General features: G+C 33.0%; 1 protein-coding gene across 1 annotated transcript; it reads left to right on the top strand.

Annotated features, from left to right (window-relative positions):
* Positions 1–5,394: 5,394 nt before the first annotated feature.
* On the top strand, positions 5,395–13,626 carry aktip (akt interacting protein). Its single transcript, XM_079997435.1, has 10 exons — positions 5,395–5,516; positions 6,613–6,740; positions 8,755–8,966; positions 9,114–9,178; positions 9,851–9,951; positions 10,106–10,194; positions 11,214–11,312; positions 11,680–11,787; positions 11,885–11,945; positions 12,126–13,626. Exons 2-10 carry the CDS (start codon positions 6,693–6,695, stop codon positions 12,231–12,233), a joined length of 891 nt encoding a protein of 296 aa, XP_079853561.1. The 5' UTR covers positions 5,395–5,516; positions 6,613–6,692; the 3' UTR covers positions 12,234–13,626.
* Positions 13,627–16,169: the final 2,543 nt, after the last annotated feature.

Genomic DNA, 16,169 nt, shown 5'->3' with positions numbered 1-16,169 from the left:
ATTATATTATATTATATTATATTATATAACATTACATTATGTTATATTATATAACATTATAATAATATAATATTTTATTTTATTTTATTTTATTTTATTTTATTTTATTTTATTTTATTTTGTTTTATTTTATCATATCATATTATATCATATCATTTTAAATTATATTATATCATATCATATCATATCATATTATATTATATTATATTATATTATATTATATTATATTATATTATATTATATTATTCATCAGCACTGAGACACTCACACAGGCCCGACTGCCTTACTGTACTGTATGTAACATACTGTACTGCATACTGTATCACTGTTCTAGGTTACTGCATACTGCGCTGTATTGCTGTTCTGTTCGGTGTTACTGTATTGCTGTGTCATACTGTTGTATACTGTACTGTATATCTCCATACACACTTTATTCACATGCACTTTACTGCACTTATCTGTATATACAAATAGCCTATACATAACTCTATTCCCTTCACTTCTATTTTGTACCCCCACTCTGTAATACCTTTTTTAGTCTTATTTTATTTTTATTATATTATATTTATATTATTCCATTTACTAACTGCCTTACGCTTTAGGAATCAATTAGTTTCAGTTAGTTGCAAAAAGCGTTGCAAAGACATTTCACTGCAAATATGTATGAACGTATGTATATGTACAGTATGTGACAAATAAACCTCTTGAATCCTCTTGAACTATATTATATTATATTATATTATATTATATTATATTATATTATATTATATTATAGTATATTAAATGACATTATATTATATTATATTATATCATATTATATTATATTATATTATATTATATTATATCATATTATATTATATTATATTATATTATATCACATTATATTATATCATATGATATTATATTATATAATATTATATCGTATCATATTATATTATATTATATTATATCATATTATATTATATCATATTATATTATATTATATTATATCATATTATATCATATTATATTATATTATATTATATCATATTATATCATATCATATTATATTATATTATATTATATTATATTATATTATATTATATTATATCATATCATATCATATTATATTATATTATATTATATTATATTATATTATATTATATTATATCATATCATATCATATTATATTGTATCATATTATATCATATTATATTATATTATATCATATTATATCATATTATATTATATTATATTATATTATATTATATTATATTATATTATATCATATTATATTATATTATATTATATCATATCATATCATATTATATTATATCATATTATATTATATTATATTATATCATAGTATATTATATCATATCATATTATATTATATCATATTATATTATATCATATTATATTATATTATATCATATCATATCATATTATATTATATCATATTATATTATATTATATTATATCATAGTATATTATATCATATCATATTATATTATATTATATTATATTATATTATATTATATTATATTATATCATATCATATTATATTATATTATATTATATTATATCATATCATATTATATTATATTATATTATATTATATCATATTATATCACATTATATTATATCATATTATATTATATTATATCATATTATATCGTATCATATTATATTATATTATATTATATCATATTATATTATATCATATTATATTATATTATATTATATCATATTATATCATATTATATTATATTATATTATATCATATTATATCATATCATATTATATTATATTATATTATATTATATTATATTATATTATATTATATCATATCATATCATATCATATTATATTATATTATATTATATTATATTATATTATATCATATCATATCATATTATATTGTATCATATTATATCATATTATATTATATTATATCATATTATATCATATTATATTATATTATATTATATTATATTATATTATATCATATTATATTATATTATATTATATCATATCATATCATATTATATTATATCATATTATATTATATTATATTATATCATAGTATATTATATCATATCATATTATATTATATCATATTATATTATATCATATTATATTATATTATATCATATCATATCATATCATATTATATTATATCATATTATATTATATTATATTATATCATAGTATATTATATCATATCATATTATATTATATTATATTATATTATATTATATCATATCATATCATATTATATTATATTATATTATATTATATTATATTATATTATATCACATTATATTATATCATATTATATTATATTATATTATATTATATCATATCATATCATATCATATTATATTATATTATATTATATTATATCATATCATATTATATTATATTATATTATATCATATCATATTATATTATATTATATTATATTATATCATATTATTTTATATTATATTATATCATAGTATATTATATCATATCATATCATATCATATTATATTATATTATATTATATTATATTATATCACATTATATTATATCATATTATATTATATTATATTATATTATATCATATCATATCATATCATATTATATTATATTATATTATATTATATCACATTATATTATATCATATTATATTATATTATATTATATTATATCATATCATATCATATCATATTATATTATATTATATTATATTATATCATATCATATTATATTATATTATATTATATTATATCATATCATATCATATTATATTATATTATATTATATTATATTATATCATATCATATTATATCATATTATATTATATTATATTATATCATATCATATTATATTATATTATATTATATTATATTATATCATATCATATCATATTATATTATATTATATTATATCATATTATATTATATTATATCATATCATATCATATTATATTATATCATATTATATTATATTATATTATATCATAGTATATTATATCATATCATATTATATTATATTATATTATATTATATTATATTATATTATATCATATCATATCATATTATATTATATTATATTATATTATATTATATTATATCACATTATATTATATCATATTATATTATATTATATTATATTATATCATATCATATCATATCATATTATATTATATTATATTATATTATATTATATCATATTATATTATATTATATTATATTATATTATATTATATCATATCATATCATATTATATCATATTATATTATATTATATTATATTATATCATATCATATTATATTATATTATATTATATCATATTATATTATATTATATTATATTATATTATATCATATTATATTATATTATATTATATCATATCATATTATATTATATTATATTATATTATATTATATCATATCATATCATATCATATTATATTATATTATATTATATCACATTATATTATATTATATTATATTATATTATATTATATTATATCATATCATATCATATCATATTATATCATATCATATTATATTATATTATATTATATTATATTATATTATATTGTATCGTATCATATCATATCATATTATATTATATCATATCATATTATATTATATTATATTATATTATATTATATTATATTATATTATATTATATTATATTATATTATATCATATCATATCATATTATATCATATTATATCATATTATATCATATCATATTATATTATATTATATTATATTATATTATATTATATTATATCATATTATATTATATTATATTATATTATATTATATTATATCATATCATATCATATTATATTATATTATATTATATTATATTATATCACATTATATTATATCATATTATATTATATTATATTATATTATATCATATCATATCATATCATATTATATTATATTATATTATATTATATCACATTATATTATATCATATTATATTATATTATATTATATTATATCATATCATATCATATCATATTATATTATATTATATTATATTATATCATATCATATTATATTATATTATATTATATCATATCATATCATATTATATTATATTATATTATATTATATTATATCATATCATATTATATCATATTATATTATATTATATTATATTATATCATATCATATTATATTATATTATATTATATTATATTATATCATATCATATCATATTATATTATATTATATTATATCATATTATATTATATTATATCATATCATATCATATTATATTATATCATATTATATTATATTATATTATATCATAGTATATTATATCATATCATATTATATTATATTATATTATATTATATTATATTATATTATATCATATCATATCATATTATATTATATTATATTATATTATATTATATTATATCACATTATATTATATCATATTATATTATATTATATTATATTATATCATATCATATCATATCATATTATATTATATTATATTATATTATATTATATCATATTATATTATATTATATTATATTATATTATATTATATCATATCATATTATATTATATTATATTATATTATATTATATTATATCATATCATATTATATCATATTATATTATATTATATTATATTATATCATATCATATTATATTATATTATATTATATCATATTATATTATATTATATTATATTATATTATATTATATCATATTATATTATATTATATTATATCATATCATATTATATTATATTATATTATATTATATTATATCATATCATATCATATCATATTATATTATATTATATTATATCACATTATATTATATTATATTATATTATATTATATTATATTATATCATATCATATCATATCATATTATATCATATCATATTATATTATATTATATTATATTATATTATATTATATTATATTGTATCGTATCATATCATATCATATTATATTATATCATATCATATTATATTATATTATATTATATTATATTATATTATATTATATCATATCATATTATATTATATTATATTATATTATATTATATTATATTATATCATATCATATCATATTATATCATATTATATCATATCATATCATATCATATTATATTATATTATATTATATTATATTATATTATATTATATTATATTATATTATATTATATTATATCATATTATATTATATTATATTATATTATATTATTGACGCTGGGATCTGTTTACCTCTGGAATTGGAGTCAGCTCAGCTGTTCTTTAGACATGCTTGACCATCAGCCAATCAGCTTCACGGACTGCAGTCAGGCGGCCAATTGGAATCCGCTATTTACGAGTAACCACGCCCCCAAATCAAGTTAGATTGAATCCGGTTCCTGGTGTCACATCAACTCGTTAGCTGCTAACAGCTAGCTGGCTGACAGCTAGGGCGGACAGCTACTGGAAAATCCGACCAAACGTGGGTTAACATCCAAAGAAAAGTATTGTTTTGGTTTCTGCAAAGCACGGTGAGTGAAAGCCAGCCGTCCTATATAATGTACGCTCCCTTTTTAAACTAAAGTTAAAGGGGCATTCCTAATTCGTTAGCATCGGCAGATAGCTTGCAGCGCTAACTAGCCGACTGTAGCGCTTCAAAACAGTGTGAACCCAGGTTCCATTTACAACAGTAATTTGGTGTGCGTGGGTTATGGAGATGATTTTAATCTTATTTTTTTTCACAAACATTCATCTGTACGGTGCCAACTTTCAGGCGCGATCCGCTGTTTGCTCGCTCCTAATGACAAACTGAACCGAAAAATACCGAAGCAAGATGCTCGAACCGTTTGGAAACGGTACGGTTGGTAGATATAACGTTTGTTTATCATGCCATGTAACCCACATCTTGATGAATGGATGTGTAAAACACCATCGAAATTTCAACATTGCTGCGAGTTTCACGAGAAAAACAAAAAAAAAAACAACAACCACGCACGGTTTCTGGCAATAAATAACTGTGTACTTTTCAGTCACTGTCAGGAGCCACGGCTAGGGCCGCGCGATGTGTTGTTCAAATACCAACATCTCCATGTGAGAATTAGATATCATGGTCTGTCTGGGATTATTGGGATTAGTGATTGTTAGATGTTGTTTCAAAGGCTGTATCGCAGTGAAGTAGGCCAACTGGGCGATATGGACTAAATCAACTGTATCATAATATTTTCTGACGGATATCTCGACCTGCAGGTACCAAGTCTCATCACAATACCTCAACCTCCTTGGTCATGATATCCACATTACTAATGATTGTGTCTCCAAAATGTATCGTGTGTAAATATGTTATAAATGCACTAATAGTCATTTCCAAACCATTGCCGTAATTGATCAATTTATTCAAAGTATTCATCAGATTATTGTCATATTTGATTTCGTCAAAATTATCCGGCCCTGTTTGCAACAATACTCCTGGTTGAACCTGAACTTTTGAACTAGTTAATAGATCTTTGTGAGTTTTGTTGTTTATTAAATGCCTGTGTGTGTCTGTGTATACGTGGTTGCAATAAGTCGCGATTATTTGAACATCACCGTTATCAACCATCCATCTGTTTCTTCCTTTCCTCCATCCAGTCTCTCCATCGGATGGCAGGAGCAGTGCTTGTCGTGGGACCCACATAAAGAAAGAGGGACTCTAGTTTAACCTCTAAGTAATGAACCTGAACCCCTTCTGGAGCATGTCTACCAATACTAGTCGCAAGGTAAAAATCCATACTGATCAACTGTAGTTACTTTGCAGCTGACTTTTATTTTTTATTTTATTTTTTTTAAACATGGTGACCTGGACCACATTTTGTGAAAATAAGATAACCAATAAGCAGTCAGTAAATACTGGATTCTTTTGGAATGTTTGAAAAATGAGCAGGCTATATATTTTTTTTATGGCTATGAGTATAATTAACAGTGGTCACTTGTAAATGGTGGTCTCACAGCAGCTTGATTGTTTAATCATTAAAGTATAGGAAAAAACAAATGGTGCCAAATATTTGGAGACATTCACTGTGTTGCAATTGATAAGCAATCGCACAAAGCACTTTGTTGAGAATGATGTGTTTTTGTCATCTGTAACAGCCTAGTGTTTTCTGTCCCACATTAGTGTCATATTGTACTGGAATCTGATATGGTCTTAGATGAAAATCCAATATCTGCATGAAATCAGAGTTCGGCATGGAACCACAATAGACAAGTAATATTCGAGACCCCACTTATCCCTTTGTAGAATCAACTTTATTATTTCTCACTGTTGATGCCTGAGCTAACATTGGCAATGACTTGATTTAGACCGTCCTCAACTCAGGCAAGCTTGGGAGTATTCAAGCCCCTTTCATTTTTGTATGCTGTTTTTGCCCGAGAAAAACAGGATATAGTTTGGTTCTAACTTGCTGCTCAACCTTCTGACACAGCCTGAGCACTACAGAGATTATCCTCGGATTCATCGCATACTGCACACTGTCGGGAGTGGATCCGCGCTTGGAATGCTGCAATTAACAAAGTGTGATAATTTCTTTCATCTACGGTGTCCTGCTTGGGTATTCAGCCTTGCGTTTGACATTTCCCTGTGAAGATTCCTCTCCCCACTTTAGAGTGAGTCACGTTGTTTGTGTACACAGTGTTGCTGGTTGGTTAGTGGCTTGTTCGTGTGTTAGTGCCAAGTGGCTTTTGCTACTCGTGGATGTTGGGGTTATGTGTAGGTCAACACGCCCGCTTCAGCACATTCAAGATAAGGCTCCATCCCTCCCATATCAAATGAAACAAAGAAAACAAAACAAGCTAATGGTACTACGGACACTACTGCCCCAAAACAGTTTAATTATTCCCCTTGGAGGGGTTCTTGGTGAATTCGGGATTTTGATTGGGTTTCAAAAGGAAGCTAAAACAAATGCATACAATAAGATATATACAGTGTGTTAAAATGCTTGTGTGAATTTTCTCCATCAGTGTCTGATCAATCACCAGAAGAAAATAAACGTTGCACTGTGATAATACTGTAGAAATAAGATCTCATACTGTGATGTTACCGCTGCCATGACTGCATTTTGTAGTCACTGCTGTCACCACAGGTGGTCAATGCTACCCATGCTATTTGCTGGGTCAGTGGTTCTCAACATGTGGTCCTCCCAGGAGTCCTTTAAGAGGTTCTGGGGGTCCCCAGAAAAATTTTTAATAATTAAGCGTCACCATTATTTAATTTACAACATTGCACCATTAGAGAATGTACACAAATGAGTGTTTTGACCATATTTCCACTGTTTACTCTGCAACTAAAGTATAGTTATATACGGGTATGGAAGTTTGGACTTAATCAGACCTGACAATAAAAAAATCTCAGAGAGGGGGGAAAAAAATATCAAATAGCGTGTCCGAGAAAATGTTAAAAGGGTTGAGTCATTATGCTGGATGAACTGTGTGGCAGCTACTATGTGGATGTAGCTCCAGTGGAGCTGGAAAACAGATGTCAGAGAGGTCCTAAAACAGAGGCCAGTCACAGTATGATATCCGCCTGGGGCTGCTTGTGTCCTCCCCAGCGAGCGTCATGACCCAAAAGTGCAGCTTGCTCTTCTCAGGGTGTCGGCAAAAACTTTTTTTCTTGTGTCCAAAAATGTAGTCTTACCATTTGAAACGTTCACTTGTGCTAACGGATGTCATCTGTTCCCTAGAGGGTAGCTGGTGAATCTGGTTTGTCAGCATACCTGTGCTCTATCTCACGCAAACTAGCAAAGAAGTGACAGCGAGGAAAGGAGCAGCCAGGGCGAGCAGAGATCCAGCCCCGCCCGGCCGCCCTTTGGCAAGAAGCAGCTCCCTGCCATCCCCAAAAATGCGACCCCCGTCACCAAGCCGCCATCCGTGGCCCCCACTCCTCAGTCCACCAACGGCACCCATGCCTCCTACGGACCCTTTTACCTGGAGTACTCATTGCTGGCAGAATTGTGAGTGCCGGCCCCGGGCCAGCTGTGTCTTAAATCATGGAACTGGTAACAAAATTTACATAGGTTTTTTTTTATTTTTATTTTATTTGTCGCACCCACCTCGTGATTGATCGGACTTTGCCTTGTGTGATCTGTCTATACCCGCAGCACCTTGGTGATCAAGCAGAAGCTGCCGGGGATTTATGTCCAGCCCTCCTATAAATCAGCGTTAAGTAAGTAGGAGCACCTCGTTCTGTGTGAACCCCCTTCAGATTTTTAACTCTGAATGTCAGGAATTTGTGATCAAAAATAGATTAAAAAAAAAAAAAAAAAAAACCCTCTGTTCCTTTTTAAAGCGTTAATATTTGATGTTTTATCGAGTCTTCATGTGTATAATCTTCACATGCATGTTTAGTTGGCTCTAGCTGTAAAGCTTGTCAGCCACCGATGGGGGCGGGAGGAATACCTTATCCTCTGCCGATTGACATTAAAGGACAGCTCGGATGTTTTTCAATAATAGACAGTCAGGGTGGTTGGTGTCAGAATCTTCTTAATCGGTCCAGCACTGAGCTACATTGCAGTTCTGATGCCAGTCATTTGGGTTTGACTCCTGTCGATTTGAAAACAACGCTGAACTGTTTCTTTAAAGATGCCCGCAGCAGTGTTTTACAATGTTCTTACTTCGATTCCATTGTTTGATTTGAAGATGTTCTCAATCATACCCCAGTGCTGTGTATCAGCCGTGTGTACTCCGAGGTCTGGGAGCACAAAGATGAGCTTCATGCTCATTTAGCCCGTCGGAGAACAGGATCTGTTTTTGTTTCCGGTCGAATGAACCGCAGGACTAAATCAAAAGCCTTTTGTGACTTGTCTGCGGCGCTCAAATACAGGCCTTTTCTTTTCAGTGTGGTTTGGGGTGATATTCATCAGACATGGCTTGTACCAGGACGGGGTCTTCAAATTCACAGTGTATATCCCGGATAACTATCCTGATGGAGAGTGTCCCGTGAGTACTGTGCGGAATTGGACACGAGACATGCCGCGTGCGTTCAAATGAATAAATGCTGCATTTTAAAGTGTGCTCTTATTTGCATGTTTGTTTTTTGTTGTTGTTGTTGTTGTTGTTGTTTTTGTTTTTTTTGTCTCGTACTTCCTCTCAGAGGGTGGTGTTCGACATCCCGGTCTTCAATCCTCTCGTGGATCCGGTGTCTGGAGAGCTCGATGTGCGGAGAGCCTTCACCAAGTGGAGGTCTGAGGGGAGCTCTGCTTTTATTCACACATGAATCAGTTCATTTTGCTGTCCCGTGTTTTTATTTATATATTTATTTATTGAGCATAGTTATTATTTTTCTGTTCATTTTTGTACTTGTAGTAATTCCTGTTAGTTCCAGCAGTTCCAACCTCTTTTTCCTTTGGCCCATGTCCCTGTATTTAGGTCCCAAGATTCTCACACCAATTAGAGTGACTTTTTTTAGACTCTCCATTGTTATTTTGGAACGAGTGACACTAATTTTTGTTACAATTCACAATTAGGCCTCCGAGCAACAGATTGAGAAACTCCTCAATAACGTTTTTCTTACCGCGCTTCCAAAACGACCGACTTACTGGTCAAAGTGCAGATATTCCACACTGCATAATATGCAATGTGGAATATCTGCACTTTGACCAGTAATTCTGTAGAAGTAGTTCACTAATATTTTTAGGAAACTTGTTGATGTGAATTAGTACTGAGTACTGCATCAGCTAGTTTGATTATATCAATGAGCCCGGAGGGTGGTCCAAATGAGTTAGATAGAAATTATTATATAATTTAACCTTATTTTACCATTTTTCAAATTTGTGTGTGTGTGTGTGTGTGTGTGTGTGTGTGTGTGTGTGTGTGTGTGTGTGTGTGTGTGTGTGTGTGTGTGTGTGTGTGTGTGTGTGTGTGTGTGTGTGTGTGTGTGTGTGTGTGTGTGTGTGTGTGTGTAAGAAATGTCCCATTACACATCAAGCGACCCCACTTGGGTTCGCCACCTCAAGATTGGGAATAATTGAGTGATAGCAACACTGAAGTCTAGCTCCAATTTTGCAGTTTTTGTTGTTTCAACACCACTGATCATTTACACAAAAAGGAAAAAACATGTGCCAAACAAGAGTGAGTGTGAAAAAGCAGCCAATGGATGCACTACGAGAATTTTTCACTTTTCCCTTTTTGAATGGCCCCGTTGCCTGGCAAACTGTGTTTTTAAATTTTAACACCCCCCGACTTGCTGTGCTGTTTTGCAGACGGAATCACAACCACATCTGGCAGGTGCTGATGTACGCACGCACTGTGTTCTACAAGATCAACACCATGGAACCCCTGAACCCCGAGGCAGCTGTGCTGTGAGTTTGGACCTCATTTATGGGCTTAGGAATTAAAACAAACATTGCTGTTTTTTTTTTCATTTATTTTTTCTTGTATTTATTAAATTTTTTTTGTATATTAAAGGGACAATTGGTGACTGAGATCACAATTGCATATGGATCACCCACCCCAACTTATTCTAGTGATGGCTCAATGATAAACATAATGGCACTAGTAATAATAATGATAATTTTACTGCTGCTACTACTACTCCTCTACTAATACCAATACTAATAATAACTATGATTTGATCAATCCTTTTTGTGATACAATTCACCTGTGATATAATTGCATCTTTGGGTTGTTTGTTCTGATCTAGAAAATGTTTTTTTTTTTTCTCCTCAGGTATGAGAAAGATGTGCAGTTGTTCAAAAGCAAGGTGGTGGACAGTGTGAAACTATGCAACAGTCACCTCTTTGACCACCCCAAGGTAGACGACCCATATGCAATCAGGTGGGTGAGCTGTCTCCCTCTCTTCAAGACACTGTCTTCGCGTCGGTCCTGAACGAGGAATATTGATTTTGCTCATTGTTTGTTTTTATCGTATTAGCTTTTCTCCATGGAACCCAGCTGTTCATGATGAGGCAAAAGAGCGGATGTTCACCCATAAAGTACGGTCATTAAAAGTATTTATATTCAGTTTTTTAATACTTGTTAGAATATTTGTAACCCTACAAAGCACAGCATTGAACACAGCTGGTCACAGAAATAATGCTCTGTGACGCGTCTCAGACCGAAATGTGCACAATTATAAAGTTATCCGTAATGGTTGTTGTCTCTGTTGCCCTTAGCGACGGCCCGACGATCAGCACAAGGGAGTGCAGGTGTCGGGCCTGTCCTGGGTGAAGCCCGGATCCACGCAACCCTTTAGCAAAGACGACAACCCTCCCCAGAGCTGAGCCTGCAGTGGCGCCGCCCGAGCCACCAGAGGGCGGCACACAGCTGGACGCCGCCACCACGGGGGTCTTCCTCAGCTGTTCACGTGACTCAGTTGAGCGGATGTCTATTTAACTCTGTGATATCGCTTTGGCTTTAAGGGCCTTTATTTTATTTTTGGCGTCTGCCCAAACAGCTTTAGAATAAGGAAACAACTATGTATAATATGTATAATATCAATGACAACTGGATGTCTTAGCAAACGCCATAGGCTGTGATGCAATCGAGAGCTTTCGCCTCATTTCACTTTTCGGATCCTCACACACGCGTCGGAGTTAGGTCTGCATCGGGGTTGGCCACGCCCGTAAAGGAAAGTAAAGTGAATTCACACTGTAAGCGGCAGCCCAAACGACGTAAAACCACTTCTTGAAAAGGGCTCAGGACAGTGCTGAGAATGTTGGGAGTCACCGTCGTGTGGGTGGACTCGGCTGAGATCTGTTTTCCTCTCCCTGTATTTTACACCAGAAATTAGGTTGACCTTTTTTTTTGAGTTTTATTTGTTTTGTTTTTTTTGTTTTCTGTATAACTTTTCTGTCTTAAATAGTTAATAATATATATTTATATATCGAGAAGAGCAAGCAGTGCGGTTTTAAGATGCTAAATTAAGTAATCAATTTTTTTTTTTTTTTTTTTTTTCCAATTTAAAATATTTTATTTACCCTGAATGAGTTGATTAAAGGTTTTGTTTGTAAAGTAATGGATGGTGTGTAAACATCTGACTTCAAGTTGCACACTGGCTGCTCGTTTTGGATTGTCTTTTAAGAAGAAAAAAAATATATTGACTTTCAACTTCTATTTTCTATACAGAACTCTGCAGTGGCAATCCAAGATGTCACACGGTTTGAATGTATTAGTCGTTTAGAAGTAATGGAAACACATTTTTTTCATCCTCGATACACATTCATACACACTTCATCTGTTTGTAGAACCATGACATTTTAACATAAAAAGAAAAGATCTAAAGCAATCGAGTCGAAAGCAATCGAAAGTTACGTTCACTTGAAAGCGTTCAATGATGCTGCAAATCCCATCAGGTAAATGGAGTACGGGAATATAAATACAACTTCGTGATGAGAATTGAAATTTGTTGGAAACACATAAGGACACCGGACAACTGAAATGCGGCCAATGTTGATACCTGGTGCTAATCAGCGTTGAAACGGATGAGCTTTATCTGTCGCTGCTGTGACGATAAGGAAAAGGGAAACCTTTCCTCTTATTTCACATGCTGTCATTTTGACTCGACACAAACCAAATGTATGCGCTCATTACCCTTGATAGGCAATGTGAGAATCTATTCAGTTTTACTCAAGCGTGAATAAAAGCGTTCAAAAAGTTGCGCTTTTCATTTTCTCTATTGGTCAGACAAAGAATTTTGTTTGTCGATTCATTTTTTTAAATTTTTGTTTTGTCAACCTGAAAATTACATGCAAATGAATGTGTCATAAGTCATAGTTAAGGTGGTTTACTGAAGCACATTACAATATATTAAAAGCTCTTTAAAATGAAATACGTTTTTGCCGGTGGCGTGCCGTCTGCAGCCTTTAAACGACCTGGGACGTTACACAAAAAAAAAAGTGTGGACTTATCTGGTAAAATGTTAACGTTATACAGTGTCTCTCATTTACATATAGTTGCAAGGACACTCCAAATTTAGCTCTGATACACCCCAGTTCCGTTTGATCACCCTTGAGATGTCTCTGTGACTCGTACTTTGCCTCTGGGCAAACTCTGTTAATTGTTTGGAACAGAGAAAGGCACGTCTCTGAAATGCCTCGCAGTTGACAAGGAAATGGAGGAAATGAAGCCGGTCACGCGGATGTTCACTCTGCTCCCACCGTGAAAGGCATTCGGTGGCAGCCGGACCCATACGGGATTCGACAAAACCTCATCACCACGGGGGAGAAAGCTAGATACCAACGACCCCTCTTTACGGAGCATCGGGCCTTTTTCCGCTGACACACATCTCCCGGCTCCCTTCGGCGCTTCCCAATTCTGCGTTTGGAAGCCGGGGCGACCGGACGAAGTGCCACTCCCGATTAAAAACACAGGACAACAGCGGAAGTGGAGACCACCGGTCGAAATAGTCTCTCTTTCGCCGTCGACAGCAGGGGCTTCCTCCGTCTTCCCGTGTCACAGAGCAGCGGCAGCGTCTTAGGAACCGTGGCCGGGTCAAGGATCAAACCCAAACATCAAAGCCCTCCCTGAAAACCAGCTCCGAAGCTCACTTTACTTGTCTCGCGTGCGCTTAAATATTTGTCTTCAAACACAAAGACCCAATCACAACGGAGACGTCGCTAACGGAGCCTGCCAGATGATCGGAATATCTGTCGTTCATTTCGGTTTTTCATATTTAATATGTTAAAATGTGACGGCTTCCAAATATTTATTTTGGGGCCGATTATATCAAGTGAAAGGAGCTATTTAAAACTTTTCTTATGAGATGACGCCCCCCACTTCTTATCATATAATATACACAATTGTACTAGCTGATACAACTTTTATACAAAGTCAACTAATACATCATTAATGCCGCTGTACGTTATGTCGGCGGTCCGGCAGTGCCATTCCCCACCGCCAGGGGTCGCTCCGCTCCACGCAGCGCACCCCCGCCTCCCGCTCCTGTCGCGCTCCTCCGGGGGGGGGGGGGGGGGGGGGTGAGACCACAGGTCACGCCTCGAAGTGAGGCCACGTCTGATTGGCCGCGGCACGGACGCGGCCATCTTGTACGCCTTGTCAACACGGGCGCTTTTCGTTTGAATCCCACCGGCGCGTCGCTGGGCCGCGGTTCGCCCCGTGACATTTATCCGGTTAGAATATGAAACGGGGGACGGGACGGGGGGGGTGGGGTGGGGGGGGGGGGACGGGGCGAACCGGCCGCGATTCTGGCCCGAAAATAAGTAATCGCGGGGGAGTGACCGCCCGTCCAATCAGAGGCCAGGTGACAACTATGCAAATGAGGCGCCGCCGCCGCCACCGTCACGTCAGCAGTAGTGACGGGAGGTTCGACGCGTTCTGTCCGACTCGGCTCCCGACGACTCGCTCGGCGCAGGAAAGGAGTCGTCCCGACTGCACCGACGCGCCCGTCGGTTTCGCTTCGGTCGACGCCACGCGTCGGCGGGGCCCGGGGGGTGGCTTCCGGTCAGCGGCGAGCGAGGGGTCGGTCGGTGCCGGCGCGGAACCGGCGGGCAGAAAAAAAAAAAAAACCCAATAATAAATACAATAAAATGAGTTGAAATAAATACAATAAAATGAGTTGAAATAAATACAATAAAATGAGTTGAAATAAATACAATAAAATGAGTTGAAATAAATACAATAAAATAAGTTGAGCCGGCCGCTCGAGCGGTGTCGACGGCAAGAAGGCACAGTGCGGCGGAAAAAGCCTCGAAAAGCGCCGATGCTGAAAGATTTACGATGTATAACGAAATGATTTGCTAGTTCGTGTAAAGCAGCCACGGCCAACGGGGCTTTACACCGGACGCGGCTTCCCCCGCGTTTATACTTCCACTTTGTTTACGAACCATCCCGCAGGAGGGCTTTTGATTTGTGGGGAGGGAGGGAGGGAGGGAGGGAGGGTTACGCTGAGGGTCGGGCACGTCGTTTATTCTTTTTCGCCCCTGGATCCGGACCCGGGCCGAACGCCCCCGTGTGCGTCGGGGGTGGACGCGGTGACCGAGCCGCGGACGAAACGAACCGGACCCGAACGGACGAACGTCCCCACCCCGGGAGACGGCGCCAGCGGCTCCCGGAGAAGAAGAAGAAGAAGAAGAAGAAGACGAAGAAGACGAAGAAGAGGGGGTGAGGGGGTGAGGGGAGAGAAGTCGTTCCGGGCGAGCGGCTCGTTCGCGAGCCCCGCATCGCCAGCCAGCCAGCAGAGGCGCCGCGGCAGGAGTGCA

This window comes from Zeus faber, assembly GCF_960531495.2.
Source record: "Zeus faber genome assembly, chromosome: 3".
Classification (NCBI taxonomy): Eukaryota; Metazoa; Chordata; class Actinopteri; order Zeiformes; family Zeidae; genus Zeus; species Zeus faber.
This window is presented reverse-complemented; position numbering and strand designations above follow the sequence as displayed.

Excerpts from the sequence above, each read along its gene's own strand:
- aktip (XM_079997435.1), top strand. The coding sequence starts at position 6,693 with ATGAACCTGAACCCCTTCTGGAGCATGTCTACCAATACTAGTCGCAAG. Across the intron at positions 8,967-9,113 it reads TACTCATTGCTGGCAGAATT|CACCTTGGTGATCAAGCAGA; the intron begins GTGAGTGCCGGC and ends CTATACCCGCAG. Across the intron at positions 11,946-12,125 it reads AGCGGATGTTCACCCATAAA|CGACGGCCCGACGATCAGCA; the intron begins GTACGGTCATTA and ends TGTTGCCCTTAG.